General features: G+C 36.0%; 1 protein-coding gene across 1 annotated transcript in view; it reads left to right on the top strand.

The window, feature by feature from the left end:
* The window catches only part of Hdc (histidine decarboxylase), a gene marked incomplete at its 5' end in the record, with an annotated part of 294,140 nt that extends 283,125 nt beyond the window's left edge, over positions 1-11,015 (top strand). The window contains one exon of the mRNA XM_090413242.1: positions 10,086-11,015. Coding sequence (XP_090269368.1) covers positions 10,086-10,820 — 735 coding nt within the window. The remainder of the gene's footprint in view (positions 1-10,085) is intronic.
* Positions 11,016-17,277: the final 6,262 nt, after the last annotated feature.

Below are 17,277 nucleotides of genomic sequence, written 5' to 3'. Positions count from 1 at the left end.
ACCAGCTTTGCTGATTCTGTTGTCTATTTCTATATTTAGTTTACCATCTTCAGTAAAAATTGTGCCTAAGTAGCTGAAATGTTTTACTTGTTCCACAGGTTCTCCATTCACAACACAGTTGACATTTTCAATGATTCTGCCTATTTTCATTGTCTTTGTCTTTTTATTGCTGACCTTCATACCATATCTATTGCAACAGCTATTCAATTTAGTCAGAGAATCTTGCAGACTTGTAGCGGATTTATTTAGAAGTATAACATCATCCGCATAAAGCAAAGAGCTGACATTAACATCTCCAATTTTGATATCAGGTTTAATACCACATTCCTTCATAATGTGATCCATATAGATAATGAATAACAGAGGGGATAATGTACATCCTTGTCTCACACCAGATTTAACATTAAACCATCTTCCTGTACTTCCTTCAATTCTAACTGCTGACTCACAACTCAAATAAAGACTAAGTATTGCTTGATATAATGCCCCATTGACACCATATAACTGCAGCGTATTGAATAGCTTCTCTCTTGGCACCTTGTCATATGCCTTTTCCAAATCGACAAAACTTAAATACAGATCTTTGTTATATTCCCATGCTTTCTCGACTATTTGTCGTAAAGTGAAGATCTGATCCTGACAGCCTCTATTTGGCCTGAATCCAGCTTGTTCTTCACCAAGCTTTTCTTCCACAATTCTTCTCAACCGTTTCTCAAGTATACTTGCATAGATCTTGCCAGGAACACTCAGTAGGGAAATACCTCTGTAATTCTCACATTCAGTTTTATTTCCCTTCTTATATATGGGTACTATGAGAGCTCTACTCCAATCATCGGGAATTCGTCCCTCTGTCCAGGCTTTCTGAACTATGCAGTGCAGCCACTGTAAGACTCTTATACCACCATACTTCAGCATTTCTGGTCGAATATCATCTACTCCTGCTGCCTTTCCACATTTCAAGCCTTTGATGGCTTTTTCTACTTCAAGTATGGATATGTATTCCTGACTGCATGCCTGGTCAGTGTTTTTTATCACTGTGCTCTCATCACTGCTTGTTTCATTTAGCAGTTTTTCAAAGTAATTACTCCATACTTCAAGGATATCTTTTTCTCCTGTTTTCATTTCACCTTTATCATCTCTAATTCCTTTTACAGCACTCTTTCCTCCATTCCTAAGCTTCTTCAACAACCTCCAGAATATTTTGCCACCTTCTTGATATTTATTTTCTATATTCTTGCCAAAGTCCTCCCATGACTTTTGTTTAGCTAGTTTTACACACTGTTTAGCTTTCTTACATTTGTCTCTGTATTCTGTAAGAGTAAAAGCTGACTTATTTGCCAGGAACTTTTGATATGCTTTCTTCTTTTCCTTCACTGCCTCTTTAACTTCCTGTGTCCACCAGGGAGTTCTGATTTTTTTTATCTTTGCACACAACCTCACCACATGCCTCTCTGGCAGAATCAATCAATGTTTCCTTCAGAGTTTGCCACTGAATCTCCAAGGTTTGATTCCTGTTCTCAAACTCTTTCATTTTCTTTTCAATAATATTTCTGTATTTTAGTCTACAGTTTACATCTGAGAGCTGCTCAACTTTTATTCGCTTTAAAACTTTCTTGCATGTTATTCTTTTCAATATGAAATTCAATTTTATCCTGCTCAAGACTAAATAGTGATCACTTCCAATTTCAAATCCTCTGTACACTCTGGTGTCCTGCACCAGGGAGAAAACATCACTATCAACAATAACATAGTCAATGAGACTTTTCTTATTCCTAGCCTCTTCTCTCCATGTGAATTTGTGCACATTTTTATGTTGGAACATGGTGTTAGTAATAACCAGTCCATGTCCTGAGCAGAAATCCAACAGATATTTGCCATTATTATTAGCTTTGCTCTTTTCTCCAAATTTTCCCAAAATATTTTTGTATGTCTCACAATCATTTCCTACTCTACTATTTAGATCCCCAACAAGGACCAACTTTTCCTTTTTCATTGTGTCAGTTGCTTTTTCTAAAGCCTCAAAAAATTCCTCCACTTCTACCTTAGTAGATCCTTCTGTGGGACCATAGGCACAAATAAGTCTCATTGTCCAGTTCCCCATTCTCATATTTGCCCACATTACTCTACTTGAGACTGACTGCCATTCAAGAAGATTAGCCTCGTATTTTGTGTTGAATACTATGGCTACTCCTTCTTTTCCTTGATTGTTATTGCCTGAATATAACATTTTGTATTTCTTGCTCAGAAAGATCTCACCAGTTTTGGTCTTTTTTGTTTCAGTCACCCCTATTATGTCGATCTGGTACTTATCTAATTCCTCAGCTAGCTCCATTTCTTTGCCATTCAGGCTTCTTACGTTGATAGTACCGATCTTTAACTCTGGTGATGTTGAGTTGGGGTTTGTTTTCAGATTTGTTCCAGTAGCTGACTTTTCGCTGTTCACCCTGGTTCCCTGGCAAAAACAACGGGGGCCTTGTTTAACCGGGCGACGCCCCAGCCGGCATGAAATTTCGTCATGTTGTACCATCATTTTTTATTTTGGTTTAACCAATAAGAATACAATTTGGTCGGCTAAATCACAAATTGCCAGCCCATCCTCGTTCGTTCAGTATCAAAGTAGATACCCAACAGGGTGCACCACGAGAAGGTGAGGATTGGACATTAGGTCAGAAGCCCTGGTCGGTTCTCCGCATTCCTTTAAAGGCTATGTGGAGGTCTCCTCTCAGTTATACAGCTTTGACCCTTAAGCACCCCCCTATTATTCTAGGAATAATAGTTTTTAAGATATCTTGCCAAAGCCTCTGCAATATGTTTAAATTTAAAAACCAGAGAAAAATCAATTTAAAGTTTATTACTATACTTTATTATTATTCTATGAATATTTAAAAGCCACCAACAATATATGTGTTATCAACAGGTGTTTTAAATACCATATTCATAGATTTTTGCTTTCTTTTTAATTTTTCTTCTTCTTCTTCTGAGGCAGCTTTTTTTTTGCTCTTAGCATCTCTGTTCATCAAATATCTGAAATGTATGTATGTAAAGATTGCTCACCTATTTTCAGTTCCAATCTTTCAAATACTGGTAATCTTCCTAGATCACTGCCCTTAAAAGTTATCCCTCTCTTCTTTTAGGCATATTTATATATATATATTTATGTTTCTAAATGTTATATTAAAGCTTTATTTTTATAATAAATATCAGACTGAAGAAAAAGCTTTGAAAACACTTAAACACATGAGTTAGTTTCAGCCATATTGGTTCTAGTTTTGGTGTTGTAAGCTTTGCTTTGATTGGCTTATTTCAAAGTGGCTTACAATATAGCAATGGTAGCAAGAACCAATAAAATTTCTTCTCAAAATTGATTTTACTTGCGAAACTGATGTTATAGAGCTTTTAAATCTACATAATTTACTTTTTTGAAGTTTTTGCATATTTAATGAGGATTTAAATGATAAATATGATAAATAATATGATAAGATAACTCAAAATGTAGGAAGTTTTTGAGTACGAAAATTACAGAATATATTCTTTAGTATATAAACTTTATAAAAACAAAAAAAAAGTTTTCTTTTTGTTTTTCCTTTTCGTTTTTCCAGGTGTCAAAAGACACCTGGAAAACATTTTCCCAGGTGTCTTTTGACATCCTCCTCATTAGGGAAGGTTTTCCCATTCAGAATTCTGCAACGATCGGAATAAGTGGTAATCAGAAGGTGCCAGGTCCGGTGAATATGGAGGATGCAGTAAAATATCCCAACCAAGACATAACAATTTACTCCGGGTTGTTAACGATGTGTGGGGTCTGGCATCATCGTGGTGAAAGACAACTCCTTTCCGATTTGCCAATTCAGGACATTTTGTGCTAATTGCATGGGTTAACCGTGAGCAATAGACAGTTGAATCAATCGTTCTGCCTGACAGTAACACCTCGTAGTGGACAACACCTTTATAATCCCACCACACAGAGAGCATGATCTTCTTTGGGTGCAATCCCGCTTTTGAGGTTGTTTGCGGTGGTTCGCTCTTGTGCCCCCATGATCTTTTACATACCATGTTATTGTACATGACCCATTTTTCATCTCCCGTAATCATCTGCTTCAAAAATGGGTTATTTTCTTAGCGATGTTGCAGCGAATCACAGATGGATATGCGAGCAGTCATATTGGCCTCAGTCAATTCATGCGGTACCCAAACATTGAGTTTTCAAACATATCCCAGCTTGTGCAAATGGTTTTTCAATGCTTGTATAGGATATGTTCAGTACTGCAGCAATCTCCTGCACTGTGTGTGATGGATTTTTGTTGACAATATCCTTCACAACACTTGAATCAATCTCGGTCAGGCAACCAGCATGAGGCGCATCACTGACGTCGAAATCTCCAGAACAGAATTTGGCAAACCACTTTTGGCATATGCATTCTGTTACGGTACCATCCCCCATATACACTGCATATTTTTTTATGGGCCTCCACAGCTCGTTTGCCGTTTTTGAAATAAAAAAGCAAAATATGCTGGTAATGTACATGATTTCCTTCCATTTCTAAAAATATGTTACACATGCAGCTGAAGTAGGCCGAACAAAAATTCACTGAAAGGTTGTGAAATATTGCCTTTCAACTGTGCAGTAGCGCAACAATAGTGGCATAAACCGAAAGAACTTATTTGCCAACCCAATATATATATATATATATTTAATATCTGAACCACACATGAAAGATCATAAGATCTATAGCAGATTGGTGTTATGTGTGGACAAAACAGAAATTGACATTCCAGGATTCCCAGGTGGTCACTCTCCCAAGTAGACTCAGGTTTGCTTAACTTGTGATCAGACAGGAACTGGTACTTTCAAACCTATTTGGCTGCTGACAGCCAAATAGGTTTGAAAGCACCTGTCGATATCTCCTCTCTTTAGACTGGGTTCTGTATCTGTATCATATCTCTATATGGTTGTCATTGAAGATTAATCCTGTACATTCAAGCATATAATTCACTTAAAAAGTAGAGGCAGGAGTTCATTTTTAATTTTGATTTTGTTTTATTTCTGTCTGCTTTTTGCAGCTGACCCAGTTCTGCTTAGCTCTTCCACAGATGACCTCCAGCGAACACTGGATAGGTTTGTAACTGTTTGCCTGAGATGAAGATCAGTGTGGTCAAAACGGAAACATTTGTGGTTTCAAGACAACCATCCCAGTGCACTCTACATGTGAGTGGAGTCACACTAAGGCAAGTGGAGAAGTTTAAATAACTTGGGGCCATATTCATGAGTGATGGAAAGTGGGACGTAGAGCTAGATACTCGAGTCAGCTCAGCAAGCGCAGTATTGCGGGAGCTTGGCCGTTCGGTAGTATTGAAGTTGGAGTTAAGCCAGAAGGCAAAGCTGGCTGTCTTCAATACAGTTTATGTCCCCATCCTCACCTATGGTCGTGAGAGCTGAGTAATGACAATGAATGCGGACACGAATCAAAGTGGCTGAAATGAGGTTCCTTTGAGGGGTTGCTGGGCTGACAAGACTCGATAGATTCAGAAGCTCTGCAATTTGGTAAACCCGCAATACTCAACCACTGCTTCTGTGTTGAGAGATCACAGTTACGATGGTACGGGCACCTGGTCAGAATGCCACAAGAGAGGCTTCCCCAGCAGGCCCCTCTTGTGAAGGCCAAGGACACGCTGGATAGATTATATCCAAAACCTTGGGTGGACATATCTGGGAGTCCCACTAGAATACCTGAGCTTGGTGGTGGAGGATCGTGACCATTGGCGGTCCCTCTTGCAGCTGCTGCCTACACAACCCAATTAGGAAAGGTGGGCCTTGAAGATGATGGATGGATGGATGAATGAATTTATTTAAATGTATAATTATTTAAAATTATTAATTAACTGTTGTTGACCTACCAAATTACAGTTATTACACTATTGGAGTTTCTGTTATGGGCAGATGCATTTGTTCCAGTCATTTCATACTGATGATATCCATAAAAGTAGGCAAAAATTTTATGCTAATAAATAATTTTTTTTGTGGGTTAGCCATATTAATTTAGTCCCTCTAACTCTAGAAATTTCTTTTCCCCTTCTCTGACACATTCCCCCCCCCCTTCTTCCAGTTTGAGTTTACCTCTCTGTCTCTGCAATGATAGTCCTTCTCCTTTGAAGTTCTGGCTCTATAGTTATCTGACTATGCATTTGGCCCTTGTTCTCTGTAATGGATATAGTGTATCCTTGAATACATTATATCCATCAAATTGTATTCCTACAAGTGTCTCCTCTTTCATTAATGAGGTCTCACTGATGGTAATTCATCCCCTTTGTTCCTGATTATTCTTATGGAATTAGTAAACACATGTGATAACATATCACCAGATGAGAGCTGCTTGTGTATTCTATGTAACTGGATGATTAGCTCAAATAAGCAGCAAGTACTGATTTCTATACCCCCTTTCCTTCCTTCCTACCTTTTCCAACTCCCACTTTTCATGCAAAATGTAGCTGAGCTTACTCATGGTACCAATGTACTATAGATTTGCAAAAAGCCTTTTGTGGGTGGGTCACATAAAGAACTTATTTTGTCAACAGACTCATCATGGGAGGTATTACTCTGCAAGCAATATATTTTTCAAACTGAACCTTAATCTTTGTCACACTTATTGCATTCATAACCCATTCTGTCAGTGAATTCCATTTACCCCCCCCCCCACTCTCTTATGTAAAAAAAAAAAAAAAATCTACTCCTTCTTCCTCCTACCGTTCTTCGTGAGACCTTTATACAATTTTAGGGATGACCTCTCATTATACATAATCTATTCTGTATTCATCTTTAAAATCCTTTCATTTTTTGGGGGATCATCCCTTCCATAATATCTTCTTTTTTTTTTAATGCACATTCTTTCATTACAGCCACACTTCCAATCATACTTCTGGTCATTACTTTTACACATGTGCTGAAGTACTCATCTCCCTCTAATTTCTCTGATTCCACATCTATATATTCACAGAACAATTCCTCCAAGCATCTATCACAAACTTTGTTCAAATGCAGCCCATCTTATGAGTAAAACTACTCTTGCAAAATCACTTCACACATATTCATATATATATTGCAACTCCTATATGTACACTTAATCAAATCATTTACAATCATAGCCTGTTGCCTTCTCAACTCATTCCTGCTCTTGTAATACAAAAGCTATCAAATATCATAACATAGTTAACAATCATCTTGTTGCAACTTTTTTTTACTACTTGAACAATTGGAACTGTTTGAAAGAACAACTCGACAGACTTCTTCAACCTTTTGGTTCTGTCCACTGCTGGATGAAGGTCTCCCCCATGGTTTTCCAGATCACTCGGTTTTCTGCCTCTCCCATCCATCTCACTCCTGCAATTTGTTCCAGTTCATCCCTCCACCTTCTTCTCGGTCTTCCTCTTTGTCTTGCTCCATCCATTGGTTTCCACTCTGTTGTTTTTCTAGTCCATCTCCCGTCACCGCATCTGGCAATATGGCCAGCCCATCTCCACTTAGCCTGTTTAATGTATTTTACAATATCCATGACACCTGTTTGAGATCTTATCCAGGTATTTGTCTTCCTATCTCTTAATGTTATTTTTAGCATACTTCTTTCCATGTGATGTTGTGTTGTTCTCAGCTTTTTGTTGAGGGCTTCTGTTAAAGTCCATGTTTCTCCTCCATATGTTAGGACAGGAAGTATGCTCGAAAGCTTTCCTTTTTAGACTCATAGGGATATCACTTCTGAATATGTCTCTCATTTTCCCATAAGTCATCCAAAGTGAATTCTTCGTTCAATCTCTTTTCTTTGGCACTCCTCAAAGGACAGCAACTGGCCCAAATATACATATGAAGTAACTTATTCTATTTCATGGTTAATATATTTATTCATCATTATTTTTGTTTTTTCTCTATTTATTTTTAATCCAATTACTCTGGAGGCTTCATTTAGCTGATTTAGCCTTTCTTCCAGATCTTCAAGATTATCTGGTATTAGGACATCATCATCTACAAATTTCAGATGATGCAGCCTTTCTCCATTTATGTTTATTCCTTTTGTTTCCCAATCAAAGCTTCTCAAGACTTCCTCTAGTGCAGCTGTAAATAATTTGGGAGATATGGCGTCGCCTGCCGGATGCCTTTTTGTTGGGAACTTTTCACTGTTTTTATATAATTTAATTACAGAAGTTCCATTATTGTAAATATGTTTTAGTGTTTCAATATATGGTTTCTCAGTTCTTCCCTGGGTTTCAAGTGGTTTTGGTGTTTCAGATGTTTTAACTGAATCAAATGCTTTTCGTAGTCTATATAGGCCAGACATAAGGGCTTATTGTATTCAATTGATTTTTCAATGAGCTGTCTTAATGTGTGAATATGGTCCAAAGTATTGTAATTCTTTCTAAATCCAGCTTGTTCACAGGATTGCATTCCCTCTAGTTTAGATTTTATTCTATTATTTATAATTTTTGTGAAAACTTTATATATGGTGGGGAGTAGGCTTATAGGTCTGTAGTTTTTAATTTCTTCCTTATTGCCCTTTTTAAAAAAATTAATATTAGAAGTGAATTGTTCCAATGTTTTGAAATTTTTCTCTGTTTTAGGCATTTATTAAAGAGTTTAGTCAGCTGTTTGATGACAGGGCTTCCTCCCAGTTTTAAGCAGTCTATCATAATTCCATCTTCTCCTGGGGCGTTTCCATTCTTCATTTCTCACAGTGCCATTTCCACTTCGCCTTGTAAGATCTCAGGGGCATCATGTTCTTCCTCACTCGAGTTATCCATAGATGATTCTTAGATAGCACGGTCTTTGTCTTCATAGAGTTCGGTATAAAATTCCTGAATTCTTTTGATTATTGCATCTCTATTTTTTTATAAGTTCACCATTTTTTCCTCTTACAGCAGCTATTTCCTTTGTTCCAACTGATAATGTTCGTCTTAAGACCTTCATATTACTATTGTTTTCTATTGTCTCTTTAATTTTCCTAGTATTATATGATCTAAGTTCATGTTTCATCCTTTTACGTATAGTTTTACAAATTTCTGCATATGCTAATTATATATACTCGACAATTATATATCTGAAATACTCGACAGACTAATTCAGCTTATTAAAGAAAGTAGATATTTTTTATAAAAAAGATTAGAATTACAGTTTGCAGCAACTAACTAAAATAAAGATTGGAAGACTAAAATACTGCCTGAACTAAAACCATGTTTGCACCACATTTTATTTTATTTTTTTTTCATTTCTTCTAACATGCAATATGAGTGTTTAAAGATTAAATTAGATATGATGAGTAGATCCAACAAATCCAACGTTTTGAGAATACAGCTTTAAAATGGTTATCCTGCAGAAGATCCACCAGACAGTATACTGGGCTGAACTTGGGTCAGACAAAGAATAATCTTGTCACCACTATTCTGTCAGGTGTGCTTGACAGAACAGTAGTGGCAAGGAATCCAAGTAGTGGTCTATATGTTTATGGGAGGGAAGCAGTCCGAGGCCCAAATTTGCAAAAGAGTTGGGTGAAATTCTGTATGTGACAAAAAATCCATTACTATTATCCCCATGTCCTTCCCAATTTCAGCTTACCATAAATAAATAACCGTGAAAAGTTAAGCCAACAGTTCAACTAAGCCTACTCATAATACAATGAATGGGAAAAAGATAACTCTCTCAAAACCTTCCAGATCTAGATTCAAAACCTTTACAAATATATAAGATCACAATTACAGCTAGCCTTGGATGTACTGTCTCACATAATCCTGCCTTCTTGATGTATTTCTGTTTTTGTTGTTTACAGTTCTTCTTCTGATATTGTTACAGGTTTCCTCCCTTATTCTGTTCTCTCTCTCTATCCTCCTGGAAAATGCAAGACCAATTATATTTTATCCTTGTAACTATAACCTTCTTCATCAGCCTACTCTCACCAATGCCTATGACATTTGGCCAAGTTAAACTAACCAGCGCTAAAATTCATGCTTTCATATTGATGTGTAAATTAGCTACAGTTGAATGACTTTTAATCTACAATGATAATTTAGATCTGGAATAATTTTTTTCACAAGTTTTTCTTTCATAGGGTGAAAATGTTCTAACAGAAAGGCTTTTGAAAAAGCTCAATTTAACTGGGAAACTTCACTGTGTTCCAACATCTTTCAAAGGTAAATATGTCATTCGATATGCTGTAGCTTCAACAAGAACAAATTCTGAAGATATCCATCGAGACTGGTTAATTATCCAAGAAGTTACTGCTGCAGTCCTAAGATTCTATTGTACACCTACTGACCCAAGCAATAAGCCACTACCATTAACAGAAATTAAAAAGCAAAATCCAGAGTTTGGTACTAGTTTGCTTCTTTCAAACAGTCCCATGACACCAAAAATTATCAATGGAAGCTTTGCTGCCATATTTGATAATCAAGATGTTGTACAAGAATTTGCTCGTAATTACGGGCACTTACTTGGAGTTGTTGCAAAAGACAGTCCTGCCCTTCGCAGGCGAGTTCGAGGTTTGATGGTGAGTGAAAAACAATACAGTCTTGATTCAAGGATGGACTTGATGAATACAATTGTTACTACTGATATTAGTGCATTAAAAAAATCTGAGAAAGCTGAACTAGTCAATGGTACTAATTTAAATCAGCATCGAGCTTTACACACAGAACGTGCAGCTTCTTGGAATGTACAAGATGAGAGCAGAATGGATGCCATTGCTGAAACTACAGGACATGAAATAGAAACTCCAAGATCTCATACTGACAGGTCAGCTTCAGGCACAAAATGCAAGAAGTGTGGCCATATTTCTTTAGAGTAATACAATGAGTACTAAAATCAGCATATTCCAATCAAATCACTATTTACTTGTTTTTGTATTGTACAAACTCTAGTCTGCATGTTAATTTGTAAATACTTTAAGAATAACTAAATTATTTATTCATAAGCATTAGTAAAAAGACAGATGAAGACTGGTCATTCTAATTACAATAGCCTTTAAATGGTATTCTAAATAGTAAAGAATGAATAAGCAAAAAATATGTGCTGTATAAATATAAGTGTATGTCTAAGTTGCCACAGCGTAATAATGAGAATTTAATTTTTTGTTACTTCAAGCTTTATTGTTCTTTAAATTTATATTTCATTCCATCAAAAATGTATGCAATCTCTGTTCTATGAGTTCTGTAAGCCAGCAAATTTATGTTACAAATAACAGTAATGTACACAGATGCAGCTATTTAAATAAAATGGTTATAGAGCAATCTGGCACTTAAGTCTTCTTTTTTCATTTATAAAGCTAGTCAAAATTATTTCATTATTGTGTATTTCTTTATTTATCAAGTATTATTACTACAACAACTTCCATGAGCAACATATTTATCACATTGAACCTTAAACTCATTTATAATCTCAGCATTCACAACATTCCAGTGATGCATTACTCACCCACCACTCTCTATGTAAAAAATCTACTTCTCATCACCTATTCATAACTTTCAGGGATGGCTCCTGTTCCTCTCCTCTCATCTTCTGCTCTTTTATAATTCCCACTCTATATTAATCTAGTAAAATCCCCTCATTAATTTTTAAGTGTCTCAATTATTTCCCCTCTTATTTTCTACTTATCTGCTAACTGCAGTTTAGATTCTCCCAGTAACCAACATTATCCTGATATTGTCTTAGTCACTCATCTCTGTATCCACTTCACAGCGAAAATCAGATGACCAAAGTTGAGTACACTAATCCATATGTAGCCTGAATGATACTTTACATATTGGCACAACTACATCCTTATTTCTACTTGTCAGTGCTCCTTATCAGAGCAGTAGCACACCGTACAGTCTGCTATACCTGCAGACTATTGTTGGCCATCACCACTCCAGATCTCTCATCAATACAGTAAACAGGCTTATGTCTATATAAATCTGCACAAAAGTGCAACACAGTGCACTTAGTAATATTAAAATTGCAACCCTGGTTATCTGTCCAAGTCAAAAGTCAGTTCTTCTTGAAGGGAATAACATCAGCATCACTCATTATAACTCTTCCCAACTTTCCATCATCAGCAAACAACTGAGGCTTTCCTATCAGTCAGAATGAAATATCATTAGTAAATAAGTTTATAAGACAAACAAAGTTTATTTTTTTACAATATTCACATGGGACTTAACCTAAGTAAAAAATCGATGTAATGTGCTTTGGAATATTTAATATTTAAGCTACAATCGAGTTTTTACACTTTGCTTATAATTGTATTCACTTGGCTCGCTGTTTGACTTCCACTGATCCAAATTAATTCATTTACCCAGACTTATAAGAAAATTACTGATTTGAAAATTTTAACGAAAAATAAATAAACAATAGCAATACACTTAAAGCGAATTAAAAATAATACAAAATAATGATAAATAAAATATTAAGTTTTTATTTTCAGTTTTAATTAAATTTGTAAGTAAGGAGGAATACACAAGAGATCGACCAATAATTGCTCTGCGATCGACGGGTTGAACAGCCCTGTCCTATGGGAAGGAATGGGATAGGACAATACCAACTTGCTGGTATTGTTCAGGCAAACATTTCCTATGTATCTGACCAATCTATTATCCATCCTTCATCTTTACCAGCTTGTGCACTAACTTGTCAAGGAGGCAGTTGCCTTTGCAAAGCCCAAGAATATAACTGTGTATGAATTGCTCTTACCCAATAATTCATCACCTTAAGATAAAATGTGAACAGTCTACTAAAAGTAAGAAATATCCTTTGCAAACCCATGCTGGCTGGTCATCATACAGCCTCCAGAGTTCATCACCTAATTCTCCCAACTAACCTCTTAATATCTTAATTACAACTGCAGATATACATCAGGTCTAAAACTGGAAACTTCTGTCCTAGAACTATACTGCACTATTTTGCATTCAGGCAAACAATTCAGTAAGCTAAAACAGTATATATGATTTTATATAACCATCCACTTGACTGTTATCTCACAGTCTATTCAATCGAAACACAAGGGAAGTTCTTCCCACACTCCTATTCTATCCCTGAAATGAGGTCTCTCATTGTCTACTTTTCTGTCATATGTAGACAAGTGCAGTAATGACAAAAGGGGCAAATAAGCATATGAAAGGAGACTGGCAGAGGTAGCATAGCCAAATTTTAGACAATTCTTCAGTTATACATCAGTTTCTAGATGACACAGTGGTCACAACCTTCTGAAATAATAGAAATGTTCAATTAGTATTTTTATCAGTGTATTTGGGTGATAAAGAAACATTATGGAGAGTGCAGAGGTGCCTCAGGACTGTTGAGTATGAAGACAAATTAAGGGAATGTACTCTGTAGAACTTGGTAGACAGAAAGGTGATAAGATTGAGACACAAGGTAGTGAGAGTCTATCTATGCAATAGAGGAATTTTGTTCTCTCACCATCTATGCAAGATGGTGAGAGAACAAAAGGTCAGTCATTCCTGGAAAGTGTGTATGAGAAAGGAAGTGAAAAAGGGAAAGTTTTTGCATGGCAAGTAGTAAATGAGTGGAATGTAAGTGGGTGGAAATTACTTAAATGTTGAATGTTGGATATGATGTGTATTATGGTCTGTGAGAGTTTGGCTTATGTGACAAGTCATCTGACTTTATGGAGGCTCAGAAATAATACCAGCACTATGTCATGTTAGGGGTAGTGCTGAATACAACTGGGAGTTTAGGAATTTGAATTGGTTGGAATTTTAAGTAAGTTTGATGCTAATACAGTTATAAGACTGGATGTCACATTATGTATATTAAGGAAAGGTGCAAAGGAACTGACAGTGTCTTTGACATCTGCTTCTTCTTCTTCTTATTATTATTATTGGTAACCCCATAAAGTCAACAGACCTATCATGGGAGGCCCACTCAACCAGCAACATGTCTATCACAATGATCACAATGAGCTTTGACGTTATTTACACTACCTGCATTCACAATGCACTCCGGCAATGCATTCTACTCACCAGTAAGATATACAGCTAAATGGTTTTTCCTTAATATGAATTCATATATGAAATGATGATGTGTGCAATGATGTATCACATGTTCTATATACAAATGTCCCACATTTGTATAAATGCTTAGTTTTGTGTGCTCATAAGATGTCTATGTTAAGAAAATGACTTGGCACAATGTTTTCTGTGTTTTTTAAAATGGCTGGATTGTAAAAATGATTTATCACAAGTATATCAATAGATTTCTGACTAGTGTGAATTCTTGTGTCGATTAAGATTTCTCCATTGTGAAAATACTTTTCTAAAAGTCTCACAAGTGAAAATTTTCTTGTTAGTATGAATAATGATATATCATTTGCAGTATGCCCTTTGAATTTTAACTCCTTATCTAAATCATTCTATAAGCTCTCCACATCAGCTTGATTAACTATTACCTATCCAATTTTGTCATCAGCAAACAACTGAATATTTCCCTTCAGATTATTTTCTATATCATCTATATACAAATTAAACAGAAATACATAAGCACAGCCTTGTAGTCCAATGCTAGTATCCTGCTTTCTCCTAGATTCTGCTGCTCTGTTTACAATCTTTTAATATATTCTATCCAAATGAGTTTATATTTTCATTACCTAATTCTTTCATAATCACAATAGCTTAAATCTGTTTCAGGGAAAGCCAACTGCTGATTTCAGTTTTAATTCTTATTTAACACCCTTATGCAAACAGATTATCTGAAGTGCATATATGGACAATTAATCAAGATGGGTTCAGATCACAAAAATATTGTACCTTTTTCATTTTAATTGAGAGAAAAAAAAACTGTTAAAAATATAATGGAAATAAACATATAATGCCGTGGAATGTAAGTTCTGTCCTTCCACAGTTCCACTTCTCATACATCCTGATAGTATATAATAACATCTCCTTAAGATAAAGTAGACCTCTTGACATGTTTTTTTTATGATTATTATTCCAACTTATTTCCCGCTATTCTGCAAACTATTCACAGCACACCTTCTATGAAATTTCACAAGGACATCAGACGAATAATCAATAGCCTTGATACCAATCAGTCTCCCGTTCCCTGATAGTATTTCTTCGGTCGTATTTAAAGCTTGTGCTTCAGAACTCGCACCTGTATTGTGCCATTTCTTCAAGCTGTCATGCTCATCTGGTATCTATCCCACAGCTTTAAAGCAAACTTCTATCCAGCCGTTCCTAAGAGAGGAGATAAAAGTCAACCATCAAACTATCACCCTATTTCTCTAATTTCAATACTCTCAAAAATAATGAAAAGATTACGAACAGCATCACTACTTGGAGACTTACCAATTATTTAGTGATCACAGTATGGATTCTGTCATTCTCATTCCACAGCAGATCTCCTAGCCAACCTTATCCATCTTTAGATACAAGCTTCGGAAAAGTATAGAGAAGCTCGAGTGGTCAAGCTTCATACTGCCAAAGCATTTGATTGAGTCTGGCATTGTGGTTTTCTTACAAAGCCATCTTGCGCTATTCCTCCTTTCCTTTGTGAATGGATTGCCAACTTCTTCACCAGTTGTTCATTTCAGATCACGGTGGATGGTTTACTTTCATCAGATTTTACAATCAATGTTGGTATACCTTCAGGACTCGGTACTTTCACCTCTTCTTCTTATTCATGCTTCAAGATCCCTTTTTAACCAATGCCTTAAACATTGATCTCCTTGCAATTCTCAAGTGGAGTGAGGATAACCTGGTGAATTTTAATGCCACCAAAATGGAATCTTGCCTCATTTACTGGAGAAAAGACCATGCTTCACTCTCCCTCACTTTTGACAATGGCCTACTCATAAATCAGGATCAGTTTTCTCTTCTTGGGTTAACTTTGATGTCTAGCCTGTCATGACATCAAGTTGATAGCCTCTTTTGTATTTTGATATTTTTTTTACTTGGTATTTTTATTTATTTATTTATTTTTTGTTCTAAATGGCACTTCTCTCCTGTTCAACTCTTGACACTACATAAAGCTCAAATCTACTCAACCTGCATTTAGGACTTCCCTCAGAATAAATTATTATATTCAGAGAAGAGCAGTTCCCTTAATTGATAACCCTCTCTGGTTGCTTTCCCATATTGTTGCTACATTATGTCTTTTTTAATTTGTTAGGTATTTCCATGCACACTGCTTCACCAAACTAGCCACTTCCATTCTCCACTTTCTTCTAATCATATATGAATACTAGCAGCTGCTGGTTTACACTCATATGCAGTTCAGTTCCAAACTCGGCAAACAAATTTCTCCTCCTCCTTTCATTCCCTCAACCTCTGCTCTTTGCAACAGTCTTCCTATTTTTCCCAATGATTACAATCCTCAGATCTTCAAAAAACATGTCAACAAATTCCTTACTTCTTTTAGCCACTTTCCCACACATGGCACCTCTCATGCATGTGGAGCCGATATAAAAAATAAAATAAATTACTGCATGGAAGCACAATATGCAGATTAAAAGCATTCAGTACTTTGAATATCAGTGTTGACTTGCAGTGCATGCTTTTTTTTTTTTTTTTCAATTCTTTTTCTGTGCTAAATGTTATGAACTAAATTACCATTTCAGGTAAATATGTATATACGTTTTTCAACTATTAATTGCTTTAACAAATAGGATTAACTTTTGTTAAAGCAGTTAACAAATAGTTAATCCCCTGACTTAGGGTTGGCTACCTTTATACATTTCTTTGCTTTCTTACATTTTTCTCAGTATTTTGTTAAGGAAGATTGATATGCTTTCTCCTTTTCCATGACTGACTCTTTAATTTCTTGAGTCCAGCAGGGAGCTTTGATTTTTCTATCATTACAGACAACTTCACTATATGTCTCCCTAGCTGAATTGATCAAGTTTTTCTTCTAAATCTGCCACTGAGTCTTCAAAGTTTGGTTCTTACTTTCAAACTCTCATTTTTTCTCGAATTACAATTTAGCCAACAAAATATGAATTTTGTCAGCTAAACTGGAAGGGAGGGATTTTAGACATCTTTCAATGTGATAAATAAAATCTAACTAACCTTGTTAACTGACCTTGGCGCAATGGTATAGTTCGGGCCTTTCTCCAGTTCACCACTCCCCCCCCCCCCCCCCCAACAGCTAACTTTGAGCAATGAGTTCTAGATTCAGCCAGCCTAAAACCCAAAGTCTGGCTCAGATATGTTGATGATATTTTTGCCATTTGATCCCACAGCCGTGAAACATTAAATACATTCCTAAAGCCACCTGAACAAACAATACAAACATATCCAATTCACCATCAAAAT

The sequence above is a fragment of the Typopeltis vanoorti genome, chromosome 23 (assembly GCF_054136105.1).
Source record: "Typopeltis vanoorti isolate ZY-2024b chromosome 23, IOZ_Tvanoo_1.0, whole genome shotgun sequence".
NCBI lineage: Eukaryota > Metazoa > Arthropoda > Arachnida > Uropygi > Thelyphonidae > Typopeltis > Typopeltis vanoorti.
Note: the sequence above shows the minus strand (reverse complement) of the source record. Positions and strands in the feature narration are given on the sequence as shown.